This window comes from Xylona heveae (genome assembly GCF_001619985.1).
Source record: "Xylona heveae TC161 unplaced genomic scaffold L228scaffold_4, whole genome shotgun sequence".
In the NCBI taxonomy this organism is placed as follows: domain Eukaryota; kingdom Fungi; phylum Ascomycota; class Xylonomycetes; order Xylonales; family Xylonaceae; genus Xylona; species Xylona heveae.
Window position 1 is genome coordinate 2,222,930 of NW_017264196.1, and position 25,256 is coordinate 2,248,185.

The 25,256-nt window shown below is 47.5% G+C and overlaps 12 protein-coding genes across 12 annotated transcripts; 5 read left to right on the plus strand and 7 right to left on the minus strand.

Annotated features, from left to right (window-relative positions):
- The first annotated feature begins 89 nt into the window (after positions 1-89).
- Positions 90-2,138, plus strand: L228DRAFT_229561 (WD40 repeat-like protein). Its single transcript, XM_018330509.1, has 3 exons — positions 90-215; positions 361-394; positions 460-2,138. The coding sequence occupies exons 1-3, from the start codon at positions 171-173 to the stop codon at positions 1,941-1,943; spliced, it is 1,563 nt and encodes a 520-aa protein (XP_018189416.1). The 5' UTR covers positions 90-170; the 3' UTR covers positions 1,944-2,138.
- A 303-nt stretch (positions 2,139-2,441) lies between these two features.
- L228DRAFT_238375 (Co-chaperone Hsc20) lies at positions 2,442-3,170 on the plus strand (the record flags this gene model as incomplete). The annotated part of the gene is made up of 1 exon (XM_018331042.1): positions 2,442-3,170. One exon carries the CDS (start codon positions 2,442-2,444, stop codon positions 3,168-3,170), a length of 729 nt encoding a protein of 242 aa, XP_018189417.1.
- A 465-nt stretch (positions 3,171-3,635) lies between these two features.
- Positions 3,636-4,973, minus strand: L228DRAFT_267823 (glycosyltransferase family 54 protein; the record flags this gene model as incomplete). The annotated part of the gene is made up of 2 exons (XM_018335035.1): positions 3,636-4,222; positions 4,280-4,973. 2 exons carry the CDS (start codon positions 4,971-4,973, stop codon positions 3,636-3,638), a joined length of 1,281 nt encoding a protein of 426 aa, XP_018189418.1.
- A 3,465-nt stretch (positions 4,974-8,438) lies between these two features.
- On the plus strand, positions 8,439-9,090 carry L228DRAFT_260618 (hypothetical protein; the record flags this gene model as incomplete). Its single annotated transcript, XM_018334274.1, has 2 exons — positions 8,439-8,584; positions 8,714-9,090. 2 exons carry the CDS (start codon positions 8,439-8,441, stop codon positions 8,877-8,879), a joined length of 312 nt encoding a protein of 103 aa, XP_018189419.1. The 3' UTR covers positions 8,880-9,090.
- Positions 9,091-10,280: 1,190 nt separating this feature from the next.
- On the plus strand, positions 10,281-11,932 carry L228DRAFT_282542 (aromatic-amino-acid aminotransferase; the record flags this gene model as incomplete). The annotated part of the gene is made up of 4 exons (XM_018336013.1): positions 10,281-10,607; positions 10,685-11,171; positions 11,256-11,588; positions 11,653-11,932. 4 exons carry the CDS (start codon positions 10,281-10,283, stop codon positions 11,757-11,759), a joined length of 1,254 nt encoding a protein of 417 aa, XP_018189420.1. The 3' UTR covers positions 11,760-11,932.
- A 500-nt stretch (positions 11,933-12,432) lies between these two features.
- On the minus strand, positions 12,433-14,294 carry L228DRAFT_282543 (4-hydroxybenzoate polyprenyl transferase). Its single transcript, XM_018336014.1, has 2 exons — positions 13,991-14,294; positions 12,433-13,940 (listed from the first exon to the last, which is right to left on the minus strand). The coding sequence occupies exon 2, from the start codon at positions 13,926-13,928 to the stop codon at positions 12,624-12,626; it is 1,305 nt and encodes a 434-aa protein (XP_018189421.1). The 5' UTR covers positions 13,929-13,940; positions 13,991-14,294; the 3' UTR covers positions 12,433-12,623.
- Positions 14,295-14,437: 143 nt separating this feature from the next.
- Positions 14,438-16,514, minus strand: L228DRAFT_260621 (hypothetical protein). The gene is made up of 3 exons (XM_018334275.1): positions 16,365-16,514; positions 15,611-16,291; positions 14,438-15,540 (listed from the first exon to the last, which is right to left on the minus strand). Exons 1-3 carry the CDS (start codon positions 16,458-16,460, stop codon positions 14,788-14,790), a joined length of 1,530 nt encoding a protein of 509 aa, XP_018189422.1. The 5' UTR covers positions 16,461-16,514; the 3' UTR covers positions 14,438-14,787.
- Positions 16,515-16,751: 237 nt separating this feature from the next.
- Positions 16,752-18,437, minus strand: L228DRAFT_255829 (3-hydroxyisobutyrate dehydrogenase). Its single transcript, XM_018333897.1, has 5 exons — positions 18,124-18,437; positions 17,882-18,070; positions 17,501-17,832; positions 17,295-17,432; positions 16,752-17,234 (listed from the first exon to the last, which is right to left on the minus strand). The coding sequence occupies exons 1-5, from the start codon at positions 18,151-18,153 to the stop codon at positions 16,970-16,972; spliced, it is 954 nt and encodes a 317-aa protein (XP_018189423.1). The 5' UTR covers positions 18,154-18,437; the 3' UTR covers positions 16,752-16,969.
- Positions 18,438-18,661: 224 nt separating this feature from the next.
- On the minus strand, positions 18,662-20,102 carry L228DRAFT_282546 (mitochondrial carrier protein; the record flags this gene model as incomplete). Its single annotated transcript, XM_018336015.1, has 6 exons — positions 18,662-18,950; positions 19,011-19,642; positions 19,696-19,731; positions 19,781-19,878; positions 19,933-19,944; positions 19,997-20,102. 6 exons carry the CDS (start codon positions 20,100-20,102, stop codon positions 18,920-18,922), a joined length of 915 nt encoding a protein of 304 aa, XP_018189424.1. The 3' UTR covers positions 18,662-18,919.
- A 216-nt stretch (positions 20,103-20,318) lies between these two features.
- On the plus strand, positions 20,319-22,404 carry L228DRAFT_220010 (delta 1-pyrroline-5-carboxylate dehydrogenase-like protein). The gene is made up of 4 exons (XM_018330233.1): positions 20,319-20,501; positions 20,554-20,661; positions 20,719-21,083; positions 21,148-22,404. The coding sequence occupies exons 1-4, from the start codon at positions 20,382-20,384 to the stop codon at positions 22,265-22,267; spliced, it is 1,713 nt and encodes a 570-aa protein (XP_018189425.1). The 5' UTR covers positions 20,319-20,381; the 3' UTR covers positions 22,268-22,404.
- On the minus strand, positions 22,321-24,960 carry L228DRAFT_282548 (hypothetical protein). Its single transcript, XM_018336016.1, has 9 exons — positions 24,910-24,960; positions 24,792-24,856; positions 24,604-24,732; positions 24,013-24,557; positions 23,835-23,959; positions 23,602-23,750; positions 23,363-23,538; positions 23,123-23,306; positions 22,321-23,064 (listed from the first exon to the last, which is right to left on the minus strand). Coding segments are annotated over exons 3-9 (1,737 nt in total). The 5' UTR covers positions 24,605-24,732; positions 24,792-24,856; positions 24,910-24,960; the 3' UTR covers positions 22,321-22,507.
- On the minus strand, positions 24,697-25,186 carry L228DRAFT_125479 (hypothetical protein). The gene is made up of 3 exons (XM_018329044.1): positions 25,115-25,186; positions 24,792-25,029; positions 24,697-24,732 (listed from the first exon to the last, which is right to left on the minus strand). The coding sequence occupies exons 1-2, from the start codon at positions 25,144-25,146 to the stop codon at positions 24,849-24,851; spliced, it is 213 nt and encodes a 70-aa protein (XP_018189427.1). The 5' UTR covers positions 25,147-25,186; the 3' UTR covers positions 24,697-24,732; positions 24,792-24,848.
- Between the last annotated feature and the right edge of the window lie 70 nt (positions 25,187-25,256).

Genomic DNA, 25,256 nt, shown 5'->3' on the forward strand with positions numbered 1-25,256 from the left:
TATCTACACCGGGTAACCAAGATGATCATTTTTACACGGCGACGCGACGGTAGTAATGGCTTCAACGAACTACGCTGCATCCCCGATAGCACAATTGCCTTTGCACGTCTCCAGGCCCGGCTACTTATTGAACGCTATTTAGTGGAGCATCGTGACGAGTACAATTCAATATGATGCATCCAGCGCGTCAAGCATATGTGGAGGAGTCGCATGAGGTAAGTACTATATGCTTCCCAAGGCGCATAAACCTCCGGCACCGTTCACAATGACTTGTAGCGGCATATCATTCCAGCGCTGAAGCTTGCCCTTTGGCAATTATATAAAAAGGCCATCAGCTGATAAAGCTGACCACGGACTTAGGATGCAGACAATGGGGTGGATTTGGCCAACATTCGTAAGTGTCGGATTTTCAACTCTTCGCCGCACTTCAAAGAGCACCGCTAATCATTTGCTCCTCAGCCGTCGACCGGGATTATATTATGCCATCAACCTCTGCTGGTGTAGCACCCGAAAAGGCCTCTGCTATTCTCTCTCAATTCGATCGACGAAGGCGAGCTGCTCAGATCGCTGTACCAACGGACGACGGACGTGTGCGCGCTCGTCTCCGGGAAATCGGAGAACCCGTCACTCTCTTCGGCGAGGGTCCGGCTGAGCGAAGAGATCGTCTACGTGAGCTTTTAATGCAACAAGCTGAACAACGGGGCGAAATTGATGCAGAAGGGGATACGCGCATGGAAGAAGAGGAAGAGGAGGAAGAAGCCGGGATAGAGAATGAGGAGTTCTACACCGAAGGCATTCCTGAGCTCCTTGCTGCTCGCAGAGATATTGCCAGGTATTCGCTACCGCGGACGAAAAGCCGGATAGAAACCCAAAAGATAGAGTCGACGATATCACTAAGAACGCACATTAAGCATCGTCGAGCGATCAAGGACAAGCTTCAGGGATTTGATTTGTTTGGTTCCCAAATAGCAGGCGACAGGCCAGTAAGCATTGCACGATTTTCTCCAAATGGAGAAACCATTGCGGCGGGGAATTGGGGAGGCGGAATCAAGATCCTCGATGTTCCAAACCTAGATGAGAAACGGGTTTTGCGAGGGCATAAGGACCGTGTCGGTGGAATAAGTTGGTATCCGGGGGCGACTCTTCCAGGCACAACAGTTTCCGAAAATTCTGTCAACTTGGCCTCCAGCGGAGGCGAGGGCGATATCCACTTGTGGTCCCTTAGCCAGGATACCCCAGTTGGGACATTGTCTGGACATACTGGTAGAGTTTGTCGGGTGGATTTCCACCCTTCTGGGCGCTATCTTGCATCCGCATCTTACGATACGACATGGCGATTATGGGACGTCAATACAACAACCGAACTCCTGTTACAAGAAGGTCATTCTCGCGAGGTTTACACAGTAAGCTTTAATACCGATGGCTCGCTCTTGGCCAGTGCAGGTCTTGATAGTATTGGGCGCATCTGGGACTTGCGCACTGGCAGGACTATCATGATATTGGATGGTCACAGTCGCGAAATATATGGCCTTGACTGGTCGCCGGATGGTTATCGTGTTCTTTCGGGCTCAGGCGATGGCTGGGCAAAGTGCTGGGACGTGCGTATGGTTAGGCCCACCGGAGGTGTGGGCGCGCATACTGGAGTGGTGTCCGATTTGCGGTGGTTCAAAGGAACAGACAGCCCTGGTTCGGGACAACCTTTGGAAAGGGATGAGCGTGGGGATGTGAAGCCAAAAAAGTCAGGGACCTTTTTTGTTTCGAGTGGTTTCGACAAGAATGTTAATATCTATTCCGCTGATGATTGGGCGCACGTCAAAACGCTCAGCGGCCATTCTGGAAATGTCTTGAGCGTCGATATTACGTCGAATGGAAAATGGATAGCAAGCAGCGGTCATGACCGGACTGTCAAACTTTGGGGTCGGGATGACGGAGAGGGAATTTAATCGGTTCAGAAGGAGCCGTTACCAGCATTCTTGGAGTCTGGGGGCTACTGTTTTTCTTGTAATATATGGCGCAGCATAGGGGGCGGTCTTTCTCAATATTTCAAGTTCCTAGATGCATTCCATGAGCTCTCAAAACAATTCAATCGAGATTGCCGTTCGATATTTGGAGCGCGGGCTTGGTCATGCAACGCAAACAAATCTAGAGGTTTTTCATATTCATGCAATCAGTTCACGTAGAAAAAGACTGCAGAATCAATAATATATGCAAATTGGATAGATGCATACTACCCCGTATATATTTCCAAGTTTAACCTCTTTTAAGCCATCTGGATCTTATCAACAAGATGAGATCATTGGTCACGTGCAGGGATTATCTCCGAGTCCGAAACCTGGTTCCCGGCGCGAACCATCCTTTGCCGAAGGCCGGAATTTAGTTTCTTTGATTGTTTGACGACATTTCGAGCATCAACTCTTCGCAGCTAGAATATCTGGACAACAATGCATGGAGCTCGAGCTCTCTTGGGCAGAGCGCGGCTCACCGACTTGATTTCACGGCCTTCAAATTCTCTAGCTTCCACCAGAGAGTCGTGTCTACAATGTCAAACACGGTTTTGGACTGGAGTAAACCCCGTCAGTATTGATCGGCGGCAAATATCTTCTTCACCATCTTTATTCAAGGAGTCATTGAAGCCTCAGACACATTACGAATTCTTTCCTCAAACGACCTCATCGGGGCCGCCGCCCAACGGTCCATTTTCGATTGACCTACCCAGTCTGAAAAAGGAATTTCTGCAGCTCCAGGCTAGAGCCCATCCAGATCGTCATCCTCAAGAAGCGAAGTCGCGCGCCGAAGCAACATCCGCTCGGATAAATGAGGCTTACAAAGTTTTACAAAACCCTTTACTGCGTGCGCAATATCTGCTGAGCCTGCGAGGAATTGATGTGGCTGAGGATGAAACCGCCAAAGTGGAGGATCCCGAGCTGCTGATGGAAGTTTTGGACATGCGCGAGGCGATTGAAGCTGTCGACGAGGAGGAGGAGCTCGAGCCGCTCAAGGACAATATTTCATGGAGGATTGACGAAAGTGTAAGAATTCTAGCGGACGCGTTTCAGGCGGACGACCTTGATGCTGCAAAGATTGAGGCGGTTAAGCTCAGATATTGGGTAAATATCAAAGAGAGTCTAGATGCGTGGGAAAAGGGTAAGCCCGTTGTACTCGTTCACTGAAAGGATTCTCGAGGGAATGCAGCTTCAGGCATACCTGCCTGCTGTTGCCCTGTTGCTCAGGGTAAAAGGGTTCAACCGCAAGCGATGTTGAGCTGCCCTTTCTTCAGCTTCTAGGTTGCTTCCTCTCCCCTCAGCTTCTATCTCGTCTCAAATGGGTTTCCTTCAAATAAGTCTGCATGGTAGCGCAGTAGCAACATTTGCGGTGGAGCATCGTTTTCAGCCTTCGAGCGGATACCCCTTTTTCTCGTCTATTTTGGGAACCTCTCAACTCCAGCATTGATGGCATTAACAGTAACGACTTGGCGGCATCGCTGGTATTACAATATTTTTTCGAATTTGTACCATTAACTATCTTTCTTATATGAACGTTTGAGATGGATGTTAACCCGAAAGGACTGGATGGCATCTGAACAGCATTCATCTATCATATTCCGTCCCTAGGCTCATCTTAAAAAGAAACAATTATCAAAAGTCTGGCCCATTTTGACGTTCGATGCGAAGATACTGCGGATCATTTCTTTCAAAGGCAAAACTCCACAAAGTCTGTATCGGGATCGTGTCGTCTTCTGCCTTTTGCTCATCAGCAGTTTCCTTGGAACTCTTGATCCCTACATGTTGCATGACGCTTGGGGTCAATGCCCATCTGATCTCATTCTGGCGATCTGCAAATTCCTCTGTGATCGTGTCCACGAGACCGAGTTTCTTTGATTCATACCAAGCTAGCAGTTCCGGAACTCTTGTTTGTGGGTACACCAATGCCTGTGAACAGCAGCCATACGCAGGCATTTCATTCACACCAGCTGGCAATGGCAGCATTGTCACTCTTCCAGCTGCAAAGAACAAAACAATGCACAATGGCGTGCTTATTCCGCAAAGCAGAACTATAGTCTCATTACCAAGCAACTGTCTGGTGAAGGAGAGGTACTGGCGGGCACTGACTAGTACAGCTCCAAGAACTGTGACCAAGACAATGGAACAAAAGAGATATATCGGCCATTCTTCGCTGTTCCACCCGTGGAACTTTTCGGTATAAAATAATCGAAGATACAGCCCTGTCAAATATTTTCATGTCAGCGTTATCTCCAATTGACGGTAAGGGTTCAAGTTACACTTTTCTGCACCCTTGGCCCAAGTCTTTTCCTCCGCAACCTTCAGCGCTTCTTTCGTGCGATGGAACCAGCCGTCTAATGCAAGCGTATCATCTTCTAGCATAGCAACGTACGGTGCGCCAACAGAGTGGCAGGCATTCATTAGATAACGATAATCAAAAAGGCCCTTTTCTCTCATTGAACCTTTTTCCTCCTCCAGCTTTTTCAGATGTGTCATCTGATCTGCATCAAGGTCGTACAAAAGCACTTGATCAACTAGCGTGCCGAGCCAGGATTCCGAATATGCTGGATGCGCGTGAGGATTTGTCTGAGCAATCAAGACCACAAGATAAATTTGTGCTCGCTCCTCTTCAGTCAGGTCGCCCAGCAAGGATCCAAGCAGAGGACGAAGATACTCGACACCCTTGCGCGGGACGGAGCTGATGCCTACGCAGAGGCTTAGAGTCTGCGCTGTGTCATTGGTTGCTTTTGAAGAGGGCTTCCCGGAGCCTGCTGGTTTCAGCGGCAGCCTATCGATGAAGGCATTCGCCTGTTCTGTCCTCAAGGACGAATAATCTGGGCGATAACCCTCAGCAGGATCGAAGAACCATGACGTAGGGTCTCCCTTGCAATGAATGCGCGCAAATTGCACGGCGAGAAGATATAAAAACAGGAAAACGAGGAACACATATGTGGGGTTGGACCGCGTTGCCATAGTCGGGTATGTACTTCTCCGAAATAGCCGCGAGCATTTCATGATTGCCATGATTATATCTCTCTCGGCTTGAAAAGATGGCAAGGCTTGGGTCATCTCTCTGAGTGCCATGCACGTTTAACAACATGGAGGGATTGTCAGCCATAGACATGCTTAATCGTTACAAGGGACGCTTTCTGCTTGTCAACGAACTTGGTGGAGCCTGTGGAGAATCGAGATAGACGCATATTAGGTCCGGGGCTGGTAGAACGGGCTCGTTGATCGTGCGTAGCAATCCATGGTTTTTTTTTAGAGTGGCTGAGACTGTGGACCCTTGGTCTCTGTGCTTCAATGCATGGACGTATTGATGCCATTTCTACGCGTCAAACTGTACGATTTTTGTTTCAAAGAATTGCAAGAGATTATGGAGTATTGAAGGCATGTTCGTCATATCAAATAGATTATTTTTATTTATTCATTTAATTTCCATTTTTTATAATTAAGTCGGAGAAATGGAAAGAAGCATAACTTGGATATTTTCACTTAGGAATTGGACGTAAAAAAATACGAGTACAGCCTAGAGCCCGGTTTGCAAAACTAATGCTGCCAAGCACAACCGGAGGTAATTTATGCTACGTAGTATACGAGCATACAACCAAATGACATAATGCCCTGACTATTAGTGGTCTAAGCTTTAACCAGCTTTTAGTTCACCTTATCGCTAGAGCTAGCTAAGAATACGAGTGACAGCGGGGCGCAATCCCCCAGCCCCAATGCAAAAGCTAGCGGCTGCAAGCGAAAACCAACGGATGACTTTTAGCTAGGCCGCGCCTCTGCCGTACCGTGGACATTGTTCCTGAGTACTCGTAAAAGAAAAGTTCGAGGATGCAAGGTTATTTCCAGTAACATAACGTCTGACTGTGGGACGGTGGTGGGGAGCGCCAAGCCCTACGTTTCCTCGTCTAGCTTTGGCCTGCCGCGGCAGGGTTGATCTCACCAGAATCAGCAGATATTAGTGGGGGTGTCGGCTCTCTTTAATTGCCGCCGTCATGGAATTTAGCGCCGAGGGTTTAATCTATTCTTCAGCAAACAGAAGAAATACGAGAGAAGGTCCAAGGAACGACCATTGCTCCCGGCGCATTCTCCGGGGTACTCGAGCAGATTAGAGTAAAATCTTGAGGAGAGAGGGAGAAAAATCTACTACGTACGACCCGCGGCACACGGGCCCCTCCATGCCCCCTAAAGTGGCTTGCCAAAAAGGTGGTTTTTTTTAAAAAAAAGAAAAAAGAAATAAAAAGAGGGAGAGGCAATCGTTTGTAGCCCCTGCATCACAGTGGAAACAAATTTTTAATCGAGGACTGGCAGCTTCACTGCTATCACGGCGTGAGGCCCTTTGCCGCTGCGTTATATTAGAGCCTGTAATCATGGTTCGTTACTAATTTTACTGCCAGAAATGCCAGGGCAGGAACCACAAGGCAAACCACCGGACGCTTCTACGTCTGAAGTTGATATTATTTATCTATCATTGTTATCCTAGGAATCTACGGCCCTTCAGGAATATTATTTGTGTTGGTCATGTTTAAACAGATTTTGGTTCTGTCAACGTGGTTATTTTTCCTCTGTAAAGTGTGGTTGAAGGGAAATATAATCGAGGATTGGCTAATCCATGGATACCTTGTCCGCTTGATGTCCGGTCCCTTATGTTGTCATTTTGGAGGGTTTCAGAAGAATATCTTTGAACCTCCCGGGTACTCTAGCAATATATATATCAACTGCAAGAACTACTACAGGCCCAAGTCGGTACTTTTCAGGGAACAATGACGGTTGGGTTGTATGAGGGGAAATGAAGGGTGGAAATGGGGAACATGGGGTTGTGAACATAGAGTACCAGAGTAGTACACCACGTTCTTTCCATTTACTTCGTATGCCCTTGTAAGAGTATTCCGAGTCCAATTGGATACCCTACGCCTTTTTGCCATCTTTCAATTACTTACTCCACCGCCCTTGGTTGCCAAGCTGCTTGGCATGTTGTCTCTTGTATATTAGAAAGTACACGGTATACCCTGCAGAGGTCAGATCACTAGAGCTCGAAACTGTGAAAGATCGGGTCCTCGGGAGTCAGAACTTATCGGGCTCAGACCTGTGGAGCTTGGTTCTTTTTTGCAAGTTCGTACTACGATGTCACAGCCTGAATGAGTAGAAGCCACTATTTGTGCATGAACCCAGCCCATATTCTCTATTTCGCGAAAAAAAAAAAAAAACCTCTTTCTGTGTTGAAAATGTTAAATTTCCACATCAGTCATGCTCTGTTTATCATGTCGTGTATATTAAAACTATCTTATATATTCAAACAACCATTGACAGTAGGGCCTCCGAAATATTCAAACCATTCCCGCTCCTCCATTGTAGTGATCTGACACTAACATAATCAATGACGGTCCGAATGCCGCCAGTCCGTAGCGGTCCGAGTAAAGATTGGTTTCTATTGAAAGGGAGTCTGGTATCGATATCTTTTGTATAAATGTCTGGCATTCTCAGCATACTTTTGATGACCGGTTGTTGATGTACTTCCTACAAGGATAATGTCAGTGGTGACCACAGACTGGTGGAGGAATGTTCAAACGACCGACCTAGGGTGGCATGATCATACTTTCAAAATTCCACACTTGGTCCAGGTATACTCCATAAAAGACCAAGGTCTACCAGTGTTCACCCGCCCTAATAGACCAGCTACTAGAATTCCTAAATTTCGAATTCAATGTAACTAAAGCTCTGAAAATAACATTTCATGCCTAGTAAACCCGTGACTACGATTGCCAGGCAATAGTGAAATCAGTAACCATACTCTTGGAAATCCGCGATCCGATTAAGTTCATTCAATCCTTGTACTGTAATTATTGTGATACTCTACATCTACCAGGATACCACAATTACTTTTGTTAATCTTTTTACATCCTGGTAGAAATTGTATACTTGTCATGATCATCGCATGATATTACCCTTTATTATCTGTCTCCTAAGTGGAGACCTTGGGAATTCATTTTCATCTCGCCTGTGCGGAGCGTACTGAGCTGGGATATCCCGCGTGTGCTATTGACTGGATGAACAAAATATCCCGCTGGATTTGGCAAGGTAGTCCCGACATTTTCAATATCGGGCTCAATGAGTTGGACAGTATGATGGCCAGTTTGGATCTATCGTGATGTAAGAAGCGTATGACAAGCTTGAAGCACCTCTGCTAGTTTCCTGATATTCATGCGAGAATATTGAAGCATCCTACAATTGGAGTTCAGGTTATAATATAAATATCTCCCTTGATTCCTACTTTTACATGCATTCATTCTATATCAAGCGCACTATAGTCTCGATATTTCACAAGCTGTCCGGTTTTTCGTAAGACTCCACGTCTCCAAATATCTCTCTTCTCTTTCCCTAGAAACATGCTAATAAGTTTCAGAACCTACAATCATCCAAATTCAATCCAATATGAAGTTTGGACTTTTATTTCCCGTCGGCCTGGCTTTTGCGTCTCAACTTGTCTCGGCCTGGAATGACGGATTTGGTGGCATTGCACCTGGCTATTTCTCAATAGAAGTTCCCGAGGTTGGCCAAGCAATCTCCGAGCCAGCTCCGTATGTCCACGCCACGGTCAATACTGAGCAACACAATTATCCACACTAATTGTACTTGGATTGTGGTTGTGCACGAGATCATGAATATTGGTGCTACTTTACAACACCAGACTTGCCATATGGCATTAGCCTTCATCCAGGATCTCGCTGCTACTCAGACAGCAACAAGGGCGTTCAAATCAAGTACGGCGCACAGTATCTGGATGCTACCGTGGATACTCGCTGCGGCAATGTCAGATTGCAGGGTACAATTGCCAATACAGCTCGTCGTTGCATCATTCCTGTCTCTGGATAAATTGTTAATCCAACGATACAGTGGAACGAGCTGCCTTTGTGTATGAAACTATAGATGCGGAGGGATCATTCTGCTTCTAGTCCATAATCCCAGGATAGTCGGCGGGGCCTTAGAATTAGAAAACTTTGTCAAATTGTATCTAGATATAGCACACGCAAGTCAAGCATTACAAGCTAGCTTAGATATAGTAGCTTTGGAATAAACCCCGGCTTATTGATTTAGCCTGTCAAAACGATTTTTTGATTAACATAATGAAACAAAAATTTAAAATTTGATGAGTTAGAACTACAAGCGTTCGAGTCACATAAGCTTTCTCTAGCTATGTAAGCAAGCAGGTACTTTACTAATTGCACGTATTAGCACCAAAAAGCAAATTTATTTCGCAATTTAGCCTCATAATTCATCCAAGCAGAACATCAAACAATAGACAGCTTCCCATAGAGGACACAAGAGGACTAACCTACACGTAGGTCTAGTTGCCTACTCGGTACAATACTGATTAATTATATCCGAAAGACGCCTCAAAAACCTAAAGCTTCAATAGACAAGTTTCCGGATAATAGGCCGAAGAATCGAGACAAGTAGTGGTGTCTGCCCCCATATGCTAACGTGGATAAGTAGAAGCAAATTATAGCGAAGAATGCTAGGTAAGCCTATTGAATTATGGTGGACGATCTTATTGTCAGGCTAAGTACCAGTATCGACCATGAAGTTGTCTATCGCTTAGAATAAGAGATCCATTTAATCATTTAAGTATTTGTCATAGAATACAGTGAGGTACTGTGGAGAGAGGGACGACCAACTAAGGCCAATAGGCAATGGCTTAGTCCGTAGATAATGGGCAACGGATAAGCGACTATAGCTATGGAATGGCTGAGGATAGTGGATAATGGCTATGATTTGCTTTGTGAATAAATAAGAGACAGACACCCTCCAACCCCCACCGCCCCCAAAATAAAACCAAGGGGAGGTCTTTGCTGAGATTGATCGCTCTATTCTCATTTAATAGTTATACTGAATGTTACCCCTAGCCGTGACCCATACTACGCTGAACCCCTCAACGAACCTCTCCCGGTCGTCTGCCTGGCAGTGCTACTTCCGTAGGGTACTCCGTACTCCGCTTCGGAACTGCGAACCGCGTTGACTGGCCCTTCGGCTGGATATCCGAAAACACACCTACAACCTCGTATCTAACTTCCGACGGCGGATAGGGTATCCAACGGATTGCCCGACGGTCAACAGGCCTGATCGCACCGAATAATAAGATTCAAATACAGAACACCATCATGAATGCTAGATCTATAAGAGATATCCCCTGCCGTAAGCGCGTAGTGATCGACTATGAGTCTATGACTTTGTGACCCATAGATATATACAACAACCAAGAATCATTATCAGAAGATGGCGACCCAAACACAGACAACGACCGCTGCTCCCGCGCAATCACTGTTCCAGACAGCTCCCTACATCCCACCAGATGCCATCTTTGCCCTGACTGCCGACTATCTGGCAGATCCATCCCCGAAGAAGGTCAATCTCGGCCAAGGAACATACCGCGATAGTAACGGCCAGCCGTGGGTATTGCCGTCCGTGCGGAAGAGCCGCCAAATTCTGCAAGACCAGCAATTGAATCATGAATATTTGCCCATCCTCGGCCACGCTGGATTCAGAAAGGCTGCTGCAAAGCTGGTCCTTGGAAATTCGCTCTATCAACCTCTAGAGAAAAAGGTAAATTGAAAAGTGGAAAACGTCAATTCCATAACCGAATCACCACCCCGCTAACCATTTATTTTCTCCTATTCAAGATTGCCAGTTGCCAGAGTCTCTCAGGAACGGGTGCGCTTCATCTGGCGGGCTTGTTACTGCGGTACTGTCGAGGCACATCCGAAACTCCCACAGTGTACATTCCCACACCGACATGGTCAAATCATTTCCAGGTCTACTCTTCGCTTGGGTTCAAATGTCAGCCCTTTAAATACTACGACTCGGACCGAAAGGGTCTCGACTTTGAATCGTACATTTCCGCATTAAAATCAGCTGAGCCGAACTCAATCGTGATCCTGCATGCATGTGCTCATAACCCTACCGGTTGCGATCCCAGCCAGGAGCAATGGCGGGAAATCGGCGCAACCATGAAAGAGAGACAATTGTTCCCTCTCTTTGATGCCGCATATCTTGGATTCAACTCTGGAAATGTCGACAATGATGCGTTTGCCATTCGGTACTTTGTGCAAGAATTGAAAATGGAGATTGGACTATGTCTTTCTTTTGCAAAGAATATGGGACTATACGGTATGTCTTCCCGGTGTGGGGGGTGGGGGGAGAGGAAAGGGAAAAAACAGCTCTTACCAGCACTAGAATACTGACTCGTTACAGGTGAGCGTGTTGGGTGCTGTTTCGTCGTCACGGAAACAGAATCCGCAGCCAAGAATACCCAGTCTGTTCTCGAGATGCTGCAGCGGTCAGAAATCTCGAATCCTCCGGCCTATGGTGCCAAGATTGTGACTACAATCCTCGAGGACGAAGAATTGACGCAATTATGGTTCCAAGACCTCATCACGATGAGCTCACGCATCCGGTCAATGCGAGAGGCACTCTACAATCACTTGAATACCCATAAAGCGGCTGGCACATGGGAGCATCTCATTCAGCAGTCAGGCATGTTTGGATTCTTGGGCCTGTCGCCAGAAGTTGTTCGCACGCTCAAAGGTAGGGAATTGATTCTCATTTACTACTTTACGTAATTCAAAGAGTTTTCTAATGTCTTTGGCAGAGCAATATCACATCTACATGGCTGATAATTCCCGCATTTCTATTGCCGGTTTGAATCCCAGCAATGTCGAATACGTCGCTCAGTCGATTGCAGAATGCCTGAAATGAATCGGGTGTTACGAATTTTGAGCTTAATGAATATTCAGAGGGTATAACCTTGGAGAAGGAATGAGTCGATGACATTTTGCAAGTATTAGAAGTGTCAGGCTCTTAGACCATGTGCACTACCAAGATATAATTGAATGATGACGATGATGATGTTTTAAGCACACTATGAGACTACCAGTTTTCCAATTCAGATTCGTTGGCATTATTTGCATACTATGTGAATCGTAACGAAGTGTTGGCCGCTGACTAGAACTAATTAGAACCCCAGAAAACCTGAAAACCAATCACTAAGTTCCTCTGTAGAAAAGTTTAAACTATAATAATAGAATTTCTAGATCAAGCCGAGTAAATAAGATTAGATAGTTGTAATTTTAAGCAATCTTTCTGAATTATAATCAACTGAAAAGGTGAGGCAAAATGGTTTGCCTGTTTGCACTTCGGCACTAAGAATTGAGACACTTCAATTCTCAAAGGACACTTGGTCTTTTCTCCACGAAACCCCAGGCTCTTCGATATCTGAGGTTTATGTAACATATTCTTTTCGGAAAATCTATGCCCAGTTTCTTCTATGACTATGACTTCTACAGTCGAGTCTATGCTACATGATTGAGATGCGCTTGTGGAAGAAGTGCTATTTACAATATAGAGAAAGACGAAGACGAAGACGAAGACGAAAGGGGAGACAAAGGGAAAAAAAAAAAAAAATTGAAAAGAAGATGATGATGATGATGGGAACGAAGAAGAAGATGAACAATGCAGTAATGTTACAAACATACAGCTGGATCAACGAGTCAGCCACACCCTTTTTGTCAACGCCTTTATACCATGATTTTATCTTATTAAACTACATATCGGACGGAAGTTTCAACTCTCCACACGCTCCTGCTGCTCATACAGTCCCAGCAGCTGTGCGAGATATTCCGCGCCCAGACCCGCGGTAATAGCACCGCCGGTGAGCCAGCAGCCGTAGCGGAACCACCACCAACAGTCTGCAGGACTCTTTAAACGGACTCGCCAGATCATGTACGCCAGCGAGGCCGCCGCGCCTCCGCACGTTCCGGCGAAGAAGACTGGACCTGCTCCAGCCGCGACACCAGCCGCGGCAAGCAGACCCACCTGGGTGACCGCGAGACCGGACAAGATGGCCTTGGTGTCCTTTTCGTGTTTGAGCGCAATGGACTTGATGCCTGCTTTGACATCGTCCCGGATATCCATGTGTGCATAGATGAAATCGTAGAGAATCACCCAGGCGACGTTGCTGGCGTACAGGCACGCAGCGGCCGTGAGGGCGGACGTGTTGGAAAGCAAGTCCACTCCGAGCGCAGGGAAGCCCATGATGGCGCCCCAGGAGAAAGTCAAGCCGAGGACGAATTGCGGGTAATGCGTGATGCGCTTGGCCAGGGGGTACACTGTCACAAAGGCGAGCGAGGGCACCGCATACCAGAAGCACTGCCATGGGAATTGGACAAGGACTGCTAGGCCGGCTAAGCCCTGGGCACCAGTGTAGACAAGGGCGTTGGTAGGTGAGACGGCGCCCCGCGCAATAGGTCGGAACCGCGTACGCGTCACATGGGGATCAAGCTTGCGGTCCCAAAAGTCGTTGATGGTGCATCCAGCGCCGCGCATGATTAATGCGCCTGCGAAGAAAAGTGCGCCGGTAGAAAGGACGGCTAGGGGGGCTGCAATGGGAGTTGCCAGTGGCGCAGCCATCAAAGTACTCCACGCACAGGGCCAGAAAAGATAGTATGTTCCAGTCGGCTTATCCAGTCGAATCAACTCAGCATATGGTACCCAGGAGGAGGGCAGTTTCGAGAGCAGGCCCGTTTTCGGAGGTTCGTAGCGCGCGGGCAGAGGGTCTTCGATGTTAGAGATTTGGGGTTGGATCGCAGACGTCATTTGTGATCTGGTCAGCGGTTTCGAGATAAGGCTGAGAGGTGTTCTTTGCGTAGAGATAGATAGTGGTGAATGGCTTGTTGTGATAGCGAGTGGATGCTCATTAGCGGTCCGGCCGTCGCGCCGCGAAGATGTCAAGGACGAGGTTGATCGCAAGGCACAACGCTGTATGCTGAGAGCGCGTCCAAGGCGCGGATTGCAAGAAGGATATAGAGAGACATTCTTAGCAGCGGCGCAATGAAGCGCTCGCGCTCGTGGTAAGCTCCTAGCTAACATTGTGACAAGCTTCTAAGGAGATCATTAATAACGGAACGGCCATTGCAACCGGAAAGGCGTACCACTTGTCTGGACTTTGCTGCAGTTTCCCGGAAAGAAGTGAATCCAATTGAGATTTGGCAGGTTTTCGAGACAAAATGCTTCCGCGGACTCAACTGACCAAAGCTTATTTCGACGTATTTCTACTCCTATCGGACCGAGGATGAGGCAGTTTCAGGCGAATGTCTGAGCGGAAGATCACGGACAATTGAAACACTCGGTTCTCAATGCGAGGCCGTCTTGCAATAATCACCAACACAAGGCCAAGGGAAAGTTCCCAAAAGGTCCTCCGCCGCTGTCCCAAAAGGCCGACTCTTATCGTAGACTTGTCGGTTGTCGTCGGAGATTGAAATGTTGAAGATCCCCGGCGATACCTGGACGCGCGGTACGGCGGACGACGTGAGCCTCTCAAGCAGAACCCTTCGGCCAGACCTTCCTTGCCAGTGTTACATCAAGCAGATATATAAATTGGCGTTGGATTTCAATGTAATTCGTCCTACTACTAAGCCAATAGTTGGTTGCTTCATGTTTTCAAGAAGTAACATATAGACTCCAAGATAAAGAGTATCTCAATTAGACATCGTATTATTGTAAGCTTGTCAGAAAACGGAGAGCCATATACCAGCTGATAGGATATCTCGTGCGGTTAATTCAAGTTCAGTATGTTATATACTCCACCTTGTCTCTTTGCTGCTGTATCGCCGAGGTATGAAACGCCTAACCATGCAAGGTGTGCTAAGAGAAGAAAGAAATGAAGCAAAGTAGTAAGACAGGAGAAAACTGCAAATAACGGTTCAGGATATAAGAGGATGAAAGCAGGTCATAATTCCTCCTTAAAAGTCCATCCCTTATCCTTCTCATTCTCATCATCATTCTTTTCTTCGCGCTTTGTACCCTCTTTTTCGCCTTGGGGATGTTTCTCGCCATCGTCCTCTCCATAATACTCCTCGTCATATCCTTCTTCTGTTTCTTCATCAATGTCGAGAACTCCACGAAGGCCACGTGTGCCGTCGCTCAGCTCGATGATCTCCAATCTCCACCCTTTTTCGCCTGCGAGCTCTTGAACCTCTTTACGTAGGTCTTCAATATTTTTCGGGTCGAGCTCTAGCTTTCGCAGATCTTCGTCTCCAAGGGACTGGACTCGTCCACCTTTGGCCACGGAATCACCCACCGCGACTACTTCCACAATCTCGTCCTTCCCTTCCAACGCTTGTAATTTGGCAGCCGTCGAGGACGTTTCAATGCGCCGGCCATCACCGCCGACCTCTTTTTTGGCACCCACTTCAATCCCGCCAATAATCGGTCGAGCCTTGACGCCTTCTCCCTCCCGAGTTTCATACGTCGTGCGCATTAACCTTTCCTGGATTTCCGTAGATTTCCGTGACTTCCACGCAGGCACGTCAGCTGCCGGGGTTATTTCACGGCATGTTATTGGATGGGCTCGATTCTCGCGCGGCGGTAGAAATGCTACGTCATTGCAAAGACGAGGTGTATAGACAACCATAAGGTATGAGCATGTCGAAACTTCTTTGATCCAGCCGATACGGTCAATAGATTGTGGGTGGCAATGAAACTTGATTGGTCGACCAAAGTTAGCTTTAATTCTCAACGAATAAACCGGCATCGCAAATCGTGATTCTTACTTGGACTTCAATTTTCCTTTCCCTGCCCGTCAAGTCGCACGTAGTGCCTCCACCTAGCTTCTGTACGAGATATCGTGTTTCACCACGGGCTTGAAGCTGGGCAACGCCCATCTGACCCTTGGCTGCATCCGGATCATCTTTTGTCGTGCCGCCTTTGGCAGATCCCCGCCCTTTGGATTCATATTGCCCAAGCACAAATGATGGTACCGAAGGGTCTTCGGCGGGTGGATAATTGGGGACACCCTTCCCCGGAGAAAGCTGGTGGAATTGCCTGACCTGATTATTGTGGCAGAACGAGTACGACCACCATCCTGAAATATAGTATAGACAGCCTTCCATATTGCTCAGCAGCTCCCAGCCACGGTCAGTAGCGCGAGCGAGCTCTTGCTCGTGCTCCTGCTGTTTCTCTGCTTGAAATGTCGCATTCTTCTCCGGAGCAGCAACTTTTGGGATAGTGCAGAGATATTCCTTGTCTTTTAGAAGTAACTTTTCGTAAAGCTCACCAGTCGGTTCATCATCTGCCCTGGTGCCCTTGGGAGGGCGATCGTCAGCAGGAGCATTGTGACGGGTCAGCTCCACAGCAGGCTGTTGCTCCTTCAGGTGAGCCTCAGATGGCGGCGAACGAAGGTGCCTTTCGGCTTCAATATCTGTAATGAAACCATCGGATATAATAACTTGATACTATTTATGTAATATGGGTTAATTGGCCGTTCACAGTGGGTTAACTGATTGGGTAAGGGCGAGCACAGCTTACCTGGGGAAAGGCGAGGAGGTCATCATGAACGCTGAACACAGCCTTGCTAGCAAAAGCAGCTGAGACAATAGTCAACAGCACCACGATGACTTTCATATTGCCATTCCTTGAGAATACGGCGACTAGCCTTAGCAATATGTTGCACGGCGTGAGGGCCAAGTGTCCCCAATATGCTCGGAGGTTCGGGATAACCCAACGCCGCGATGTTGTCATAGCACAAGGCATTACCCGGAGCCTGTCACTAACCACAACCCCGGACCGACGCGGACGAAATAAGCTAAATAATGCTCGAATGGTGTTGATCCACCAAATGTTATTATCTCTGAAATGTAGCATGAAAACGGAAAGAGAGGTGCACCAAGCTCACAAAACGAGTAGATTTAAATTGGCTAGAAGTTCTTGCTTAATTTTTTCACACAAAGGCAGCTCCGTTTTGGCTACGCTCTCACTAAAGGCAGGTTGAAAGTTCTGTAGAAGATTCTTCCGGCTTGGCATGGTCTTCAACCTTGGAAGCCTCTATGAGAGGTCATTATGAGATAAAAAAAATTTGAATACATGGAAACAGCTGAATAAAGAAATAGATATCTTTAAATTGCAGCGAATGTTTATTTTCCGCCTTGTCGACTCTTTTCATTCCAGAAGCTCAATCCAGCTTCTTGCCGCAAAACGCCATACATAGAGCTGGTATCCAAACATTCTCCGCCGTATTCTCTCGCCGCTCTCATGTTCTGGTCAGCGAGTGTTAAGCCTGGTAGTTTGACATTGCGCTCTTTGGCCATCGATAGTGCATGTTTGGCATCCTTAATAGCCAACGACACTCCAAACCCAGGTCGGGTGTCGAGCTGAGGGGCATATGCTCCAGAAGTCAAGCTTGTACAGGGTTAGTCTTGACCTACATCAAGATGTCAGGTGTGCATGGACGCGACATACCGCTTGGAATATCCTCCTGCAACCGCTCCAAATGACTCTCCGATCAAATTCTCCATGGCTTCGGTGCCGAGACCGGTTTGCTCTGCAAACACCTGGGCTTCTCCAACAGCCTCCATCAGACAGATGGTGATGATGTTGCTAATTAGTTAGTTATTTGAACGTATGGAAGACAAAATTAGTAGAATGATATGCGGTAATGTGCTTACCCGCCAATCTTCAACAGAGACGAATTTGCCGGGTCCTCTCCGCACTGGATAACCTTTCTTCCCATGACATTATTGATGTATCGTTCCACCGACTCACAGGCAGACTTGGGGCCACCGATGGCAAACACGAGAGTTCCCGGAACCGCAAGGGCCGGGCCACCAAACACTGGGGCTGAAACAAGCACAGCCTCATGGCTGGCCAGATCGGATGCCAATTTGCTAATAGTTTCTGGATGCACCGTGGAGCAATCGACAAAAATCTTGCCCGACAATGTTTGGCATTCAGAAATAGCAGACTCGATGAGTCCTGAAAGAACCTCGTCATTTGGGACCTAGTATGGTTTAGCCTTCGTACATGAATATCTCGACTTATAAAATTACCATTGTGAAGACAATATTACACTGCTTCACCAAGTCAACAAATCCGGTAGCTGGCACAGCGCCTAGTGCCTTCAATGTCTCGCCCGAACTCATAGACCGGTTGAAGTATTTCAACGGCTGTTCAGCGTTCTTTGCGATGTATTTCTGCAAATTCTCGGCCATGGGACGGCCCATGGAGCCCAGTCCATACTTTGGCATGTTAGCAATAGGAAATCTTTAGCACGTGGCATTATTTCTCATACCCAGCCAATTTGTGGTTTATCCAGCGTCATCTTGCGGGGTAAGTTCAAAAATTAGTCGCCTAGAATTTCGATGAAGGAATGCATCAAAGAGCCTGTCGCTCTTCTTTTGTATTGGAATAGCAAGCCCCGTCCCCTTCGGACCCTGAGGGGAACTAGGCATTTTCTTGCGTCCAATAGTCCAATGGAGTGGAAAGAGACCCATCGTTATCATCGTGGTTTGGCTGGGGATCCGCAACCTCGGGAACTGATCCGAAAGCAACCCATACGGTGGGACGGAGACAATGCCGATGCCCACCACTCTACTACTCTTGATCTATACCTGCAAATGCTTCGAGAAAACCTCGATGATTAGATTCTGGTACTCCACCCCGAGATCAAATATTACGGAGTAAGCCATTCGATAGCTGACGCGGATCGATCCGGGGAAGACCCATCCTGAATTGATGTACCAAAATTAACTTGTTCACAATTTAGATTGCAGATTTCAATTTGAGTCAATTCGACCTTGGTTCATCAAAATTCCAGTTGATAAATTGATCGTATCTCTATCTATTATACCGAGACATATCCAGCCATTCCAAAAGCCATGCGAAACAACTTTACTGATGATGGACTCAGTTCTTCAGAATGGACCAGTACCCCGCCGCGTCTTATCAATCGAACCTGGAACGACTATCCGCTTCCGATTTTAAACCGTCGTCAATTCCCGTCAGTTTTAGCCTGTCAAGGGTTGGGGCATCGCTGCGGAGGTGGATATTGCGCTCGGTTATTGCATAGCTTGCCCTTCTCCCCGATCTCATCCCAGGAACTTTCGAACAACCTCGACCCTGTTGCTTTTCGATTAAACATGTTCCCGGGAAAAAACTTGGCTTTGCTTTTTCACTTACGTAGCAAATGTACCAGCACTCACTGGCATGGCACGAAGTAGAGCAGGTCCGAGGCCGTGAAACAGTCCCTTTACGCCACCAGTTGCCCAAGTTTGACGGAAAGCGTGTCTCATGGTAGAGTATTTCTTGTCGGAGCCGAAGCCATCGCTCTGCATCTTGCTCTTGATCACATCTAGCGGATGGCTCAGCAGCCAGAGCGTCTCGCCTGCAAGACCTCCGCACAGCGCAATCTGCCAGCTGGGAAGCTCTTCTCGTCTCTTCTGCTGGTGATGCATTGCCATTCCTACGAGGCCCTCATACGCGGCAAACCAGACACCATAGCCGTGGAATTCTCTGAGAAGAGTGACCGCTTGGCCGCGATACACTCCAGAGATACCGGCACTTTGGATGATCTTCCGGGTACAATCCCAGGGCCCATTGTAGATTCTCGCTGCTCCATGAGGCTGGGTTTGCAAGCGAATACGAATATGTTCGACAGGACCCGAGACCACACTGTTTACCACTCCGGCTGCTCCACCGGCGAGGTAGAACTGGGTCAAAGATAGAGTAGGATCAACCCCTGGATATGCATCTTTGTTGTAGGATTCAATGGCTTGTCGAAATCCATGGAAGGCGCCAAATTGGATGCTAACCTGCAGCGCAATGAGTCGGAGACGATGTTGAATGGACGGGTGAATGGACTTACACATGCACCAATGCCGAGCAATGGCAGAAGGGAACCCTATAAGATCTGCATCAAAAACAAAAATAAAGCCAAAGGCAATACATACCTTGTAAAATGCTAGAGGTCCTTCTTTTACCCAGACGTTTCGAGCGGTCGAAAAGGCATTTCCTCCGCCTTGGGTTTGCAACCGGACTTTGACCAGATCTGAATGGTCCCATTAGAATAGCCACAAGCATGTTTCTACCATACATAACATACCAAATGGTTGGCCTAGAAGCTTTTAGTTACAATATTTACCATTCTCCCTGTGATCATTACTCACCTATTAAAACTTGAGCAATTCCGCCGGCCGCACCGGCTGTTAGATCCTTAGCAATCTCCCTCCAGCCGGCCACATTGGCCGCTCCTGTTTCAAAATCCAAAGCCATAATAATACACTCATTGTTATCAATTGCAAAGAGGGCCCAAATTTTAAATGTGCTCTGGGGAGAGCTGATCACTTGTCACAGGGCGTGGCATGGTGGCGGATTGGTCTGAAAAGCGTCGGAAGCTGGGTCCGAGCTACTCGTGCTTCGGCCTCCCTCCCGACAAGGGCGTAAAGTTGATTCCTCCTCCGCAAATAAATACAAAGCTAGACACTTCATGAAGTGCAGCTGACAATCTTTAAGTTTGCTCACACTTTTTTCATATCTATCCATATTTTTGCCATGTCGTTTGCTCTGAGAAAACGTTCCTTCCCACTGGCTCGCGCGCTCGAAGGTGGAGCACGCAGGCATCTTGGAGGCCTGGCAGCGTTCAAAACTCCTCCCGTCCGCAATGAACCCAATGTACGATAAACAAACTCCTTTTTACAACTCCCGTGGCTAATTCAAACTCCAGCCGTCGTATGCCAAAGGCTCAGCAGAGCGGGCAAGACTTCAAGATGCCATCGACAAGCTCAAGAGCCAGGTTCCCGTCAAGGTTCCTTTGACTCTCAATTCAAAACTGGTATGCACGGTCATGGTAAATGTCCAATTCTCTACACTTGTCTAATTCTGTTTGTAGATTCAATCTTCTTCAGTTTGCACCCAGACCAATCCGTCAGTACACAAGGAAGCGCTTGCATCTTACTCTGAGGTCACTGCAGACCAAGTCAAGGAGGCGATTGAAAAGGGATTGGAGGCCAAACCTGCCTGGGAAAATATGTCCTTCACCAGCCGGGCCTCCATCTTTTTGCGAGCAGCAGAATTGGTCTCGACCAAATATCGCTACGACATTATGGCGGCCACCATGTTGGGTCAAGGCAAGAACATCTGGCAGGCAGAGATTGACGCTGCTGCAGAGACGTGTGATTTCTACCGTTTCAGCGTGCACTATGCGTCGGAGCTTTACAAGCAGCAGAATACCGTGAACGAGTCAGGAATGTGGAAGTAAGTCACTCTCATTATTTTGTGTATCTCTTTGACTGGGGCTAAAATCAAATCTTGTTTACAGCCGGTTGGAATACCGTCCCCTTGAAGGCTTCGTCTATGCCGTCAGTCCGTTCAACTTTACTGCCATACCCGCCAATTTGATTTCTGCCCCAGCACTCATGGGCAACGTCGTCATCTGGAAGCCTTCCGACTACGCCATCTATTCCAACTATCTGCAGATGAAGATTTTAGAGGAAGCCGGTCTGCCTCCAAATGTCATCCAGTTCCTTCCCGGCAATCCCAAGACGGTGACTGATGCAGTCTTGGAACATCCCAAATTTGGTGCCTTGCATTACACCGGATCGACCGAGGTTTTCCGAGACGTCTATGGTCAAATCTCTGATGGTGTCCGAGCCGGACGCTACGACAGCTACCCTCGCATTGTGGGAGAAACTGGCGGCAAGAACTTTGGAGTGGTTCATAGCAGCGCGGACATTCGGAACGCCGTCGTGCATACGATCCGGGGTGCCTTTGAATACCAAGGCCAGAAGTGTTCCGCCACCTCTCGACTTTACGTGGCAGAGTCAGTGTGGCCGGCATTCAAGGAGCAGTTGGTCAAGGAAACCGAGAAGCTCAAAATGGGCAAACCAGATCAATTCGACAACTTCATCGGGCCGGTCATTCACCAACGGTCGTGGGAGAAGTTGAACAAAGTCATCGAAGAGGCCAAGAATGATTCAACCGTGACCCTCCTCGCAGGTGGAAAGACGGACCGTGACGAGGGCTGGTTCATCCAGCCAACCGTCTTCCAGACCCAGGATCCTCACCATTCCCTCATGTCAACCGAACTCTTTGGTCCCATCCTCTCCGTCTATGCCTACCCGGATAGCAAATTCGAGGAGACTCTCTCGCTCGTCGATTCAACGTCAAAGTTTGGCTTGACTGGTGCTGTCTTTGCCAAAGACCGTGCTGCCATTGACACCGCCGAGAAGCTTTTGCGCCAGTCTGCAGGCAATTTCTATATCAACAGCAAGAGCAGTGGTGCTGTTGTTGGCCACCAACCCTTTGGAGGCTCCAGAGCTAGTGGCACCAATGACAAGGCGACCAGCGCCAACTTACTGTCTCGTTTTGTCAGCGTCAGAGGCATCAAGGAGGATTTCCAGTTGGCGGATGAGATTACATATCCTTCAAACGAGGTATGAGCGTAGAAGATATGATGGTATAGCCTTTTCCGGATTCATTGTATAGTACTATTAGCGGGCAAATGTTTCTTTTTGCATTATTTCATGCGTATATATATGTTGGTTATTCTGTATCTAAAAAATAGGGAATAGTGATGAAAAAAAAAAAGAAGTTTACTCCATTTATCGCTCCATCGATCCATCAAGTCTCCAATACAAAAGCTAACAAGAAAGGTTTAAAAGAAAGTAAATCCAGAAAATTCAATCCCCATTCTGCCTGTCAAATATTTTCTCAATCTCTTGCCAATCCGAGTGATCGACGCCGGTAAGAGGCATCGATGGGTCGAAGAAGCTGGAATAAATCTCCTCAGCCTCGACCGAAAGATCCAGGTTCCAGTCTCCCTGCATGTCAAAAGTCGTATTATTGGCATCCGGGTGCATCCACGGCTCAAGTAATCTACTTTCGTCTGTGTCATTAGTCCAGCCTTCCGCCGCTACGGTGGAACGTTGAGGAGGTGGTGGTGATTGAGGCAAGCGTATATCACTTGCACCTGCAGATCTAGATCCCTGTGCTGTTTCGGCATGCTGTCGGTTTCTTTCCAGGGCAAAGTTTGACCAGACATGCAAGCAAGAGTGTGTAATGTCTTGTAAACGGCGTTCCGCAGCCAAGTTACCGGCTCGGGACAAGAACCGAAGAATCTCAAACGCCTGATCCAGGGCAGCGGGCGGTCGGTCCTGAGCCTTATCGACAAAGCCCATCATTACCAGGACGAATGCAGCTGAAAATGTGGCATCTAGGTCAAAAAAGCCATATCGGGCTGCAGACTATGTTAGTATGAGACATAAGTATTTAGAACATAGGAAGGCATGGCATACGAATGATTTGTTGACGCTTTAGGGCGTAAAGAATGGCCAGGCTTTTAGCGGCTGCCTCGCTACATGTTTCACACAGACGTGCTAATACAACAGGGACGGATTGCGGAGGCTGCTGGTTGTTTTGCCTCTCGACCTCCTGACGAACGCGTTGTAAGAGAATAGGACGAACACACAGGATAATGGCCTGTCAATTTTCAAATTAGCTCAAAACAGTACTATGGTCATTTAGGACAGACGAACCTGGAACAACATGAGATAGAGCGATGCTCCTGTCCGTGTTACTGCCTGAGGAGGGCGACTAAAGTCCAGGACAAGAGCAGGGGGGAAAGAACGGCCAATGTCATAGAGACTGTGAAGGATTGCCTGAATCTTGTGGACAAGTTCCATTTGGGTAGTGCATGCATTCCCATACAAGCCTTGACTTTGTATTAGATGCTGATGATTGTAACTTCAGTTCGAATATATGGGTTGGTACATACACGACATGATATCATCCGTGGCCCGTGCAATGCGGACGTTGATAGAAAGAGGAATGGGAGATTGAAATCCAATGGCGTTATGAGGAAGCTCTGCATGTAGCTGTCGTTCGTCTGCACCGGCCGCTAGTCCAAGACTAGATGAAAGACGTCTACACCATCATACTGTTTAGTCAAGGGTTGTGTATGCGGGCCAAGGGAAAACAAAAAAAAGAAAAAGAAAAGAGAATGCCTACCGGTCTAGCATATAGACAGTCCACCACAATCTCACCCGATGGGCAGATTTTGAAGGCAAACAGCATTGCTCTTTGGGTGGTTTATCACAACCCAGAGCAATGGCCAGCCGTAATGCAAGGCCAATCTGTATCCAATTAGTCATGATAGACAATTCAGATATGAAACATCAAGACGCACATATAAATATGCATCATGCTTCCGGTCACACCATTGAAGATATGTAGTGATAAGCGTTAGGATCTCAACAGCAATGACGCCCTCCTCGCCCAATTGGTATAATCGCGGCAATCGTCTCATCGCCTCTGCAAATAAATCTGCTCCTGGTGGTTGAAACGAAGGGTCTTCCACATCGATCAGCTTTGCCATTGCCATGACAAGCAGATACTCTGTAAACCATGTTGTGCGCATTTGATTTTCCCGTGTTTCCTCATTTTGAAAGAGCAGCGTCATGCAGTCGGAAAAGGTGCGAGGGTCAAAGAACTGCTGGCTAACACCCAGGTAGAAAAGAAATCGATCAAGTAGTTGTTGCGATTCCTCTGGAGATGGGATTGTCGGCGCACCATGGTCATTTAGTAACGGCCTGGCCGATGTCCATTGCGTAGATATTTCGTTTGAGGCTGTGTTCTTGGGAATATGAGCATTATAGCTTCTGGTTGCATGGTTCCTATCAAGAAGTGACTTGACTCGTGATTCAAATGCTGGGCCCGATGTCAAATCGGTCACTGATTTCGTCAATTGAAGCCGGAATATGTAAAGATGGCAGCTTACTTGGACTAACGCCCTGCTCGCTATCATGAAAAGATCCGGTCTCCACTGTTGGCTCATCAAGGGCAGTCACGTTGGGTGTGGAAGGGTCAGGGTGTGCAGGAGGAAGAGGAACTGGTGGCTGTGCTGAATCTGCTGGTCGTCAAAAGTTCGTGGTATGGTCGTATTGTAAGATATGCTTATTGACATACCTTGAGAGCGGGCATTGAGTTGCTCTTCGTATGATTGTACCTTATCTAATAAACCCTTCACATAGCTTCTCGACGGTCAATGAAGGGGTATTGCTCGCACAAGGAAGTGCAGACATACGCTTCGGAATACCGCTTACGCCCGACATGGCCAAACGTACATTCCCAATTATGTCTGGAGCAGCTGCGACATGGCTGTTCCCCAGAGCACTTAACTTTACGTCGCCGGCAGGACTGACATCTACAGATATATCAACATAAACAATTTAGACTCACTGAACCGCTCGTCGGAGGGAGCATCCGAAGGAGAGGATGATCCGACTTACGCATTGGTCGCCCGCGGATTTGGAGCCACCATCCTAAATTTTCAATGAATTGAACAGTAACATCAAAGGAGGAAACTATTGTATCAGCTGTTCAATCATTGCAGGCAATAAAATTTGGGTTGAGATAGAGCATTGCTGGATG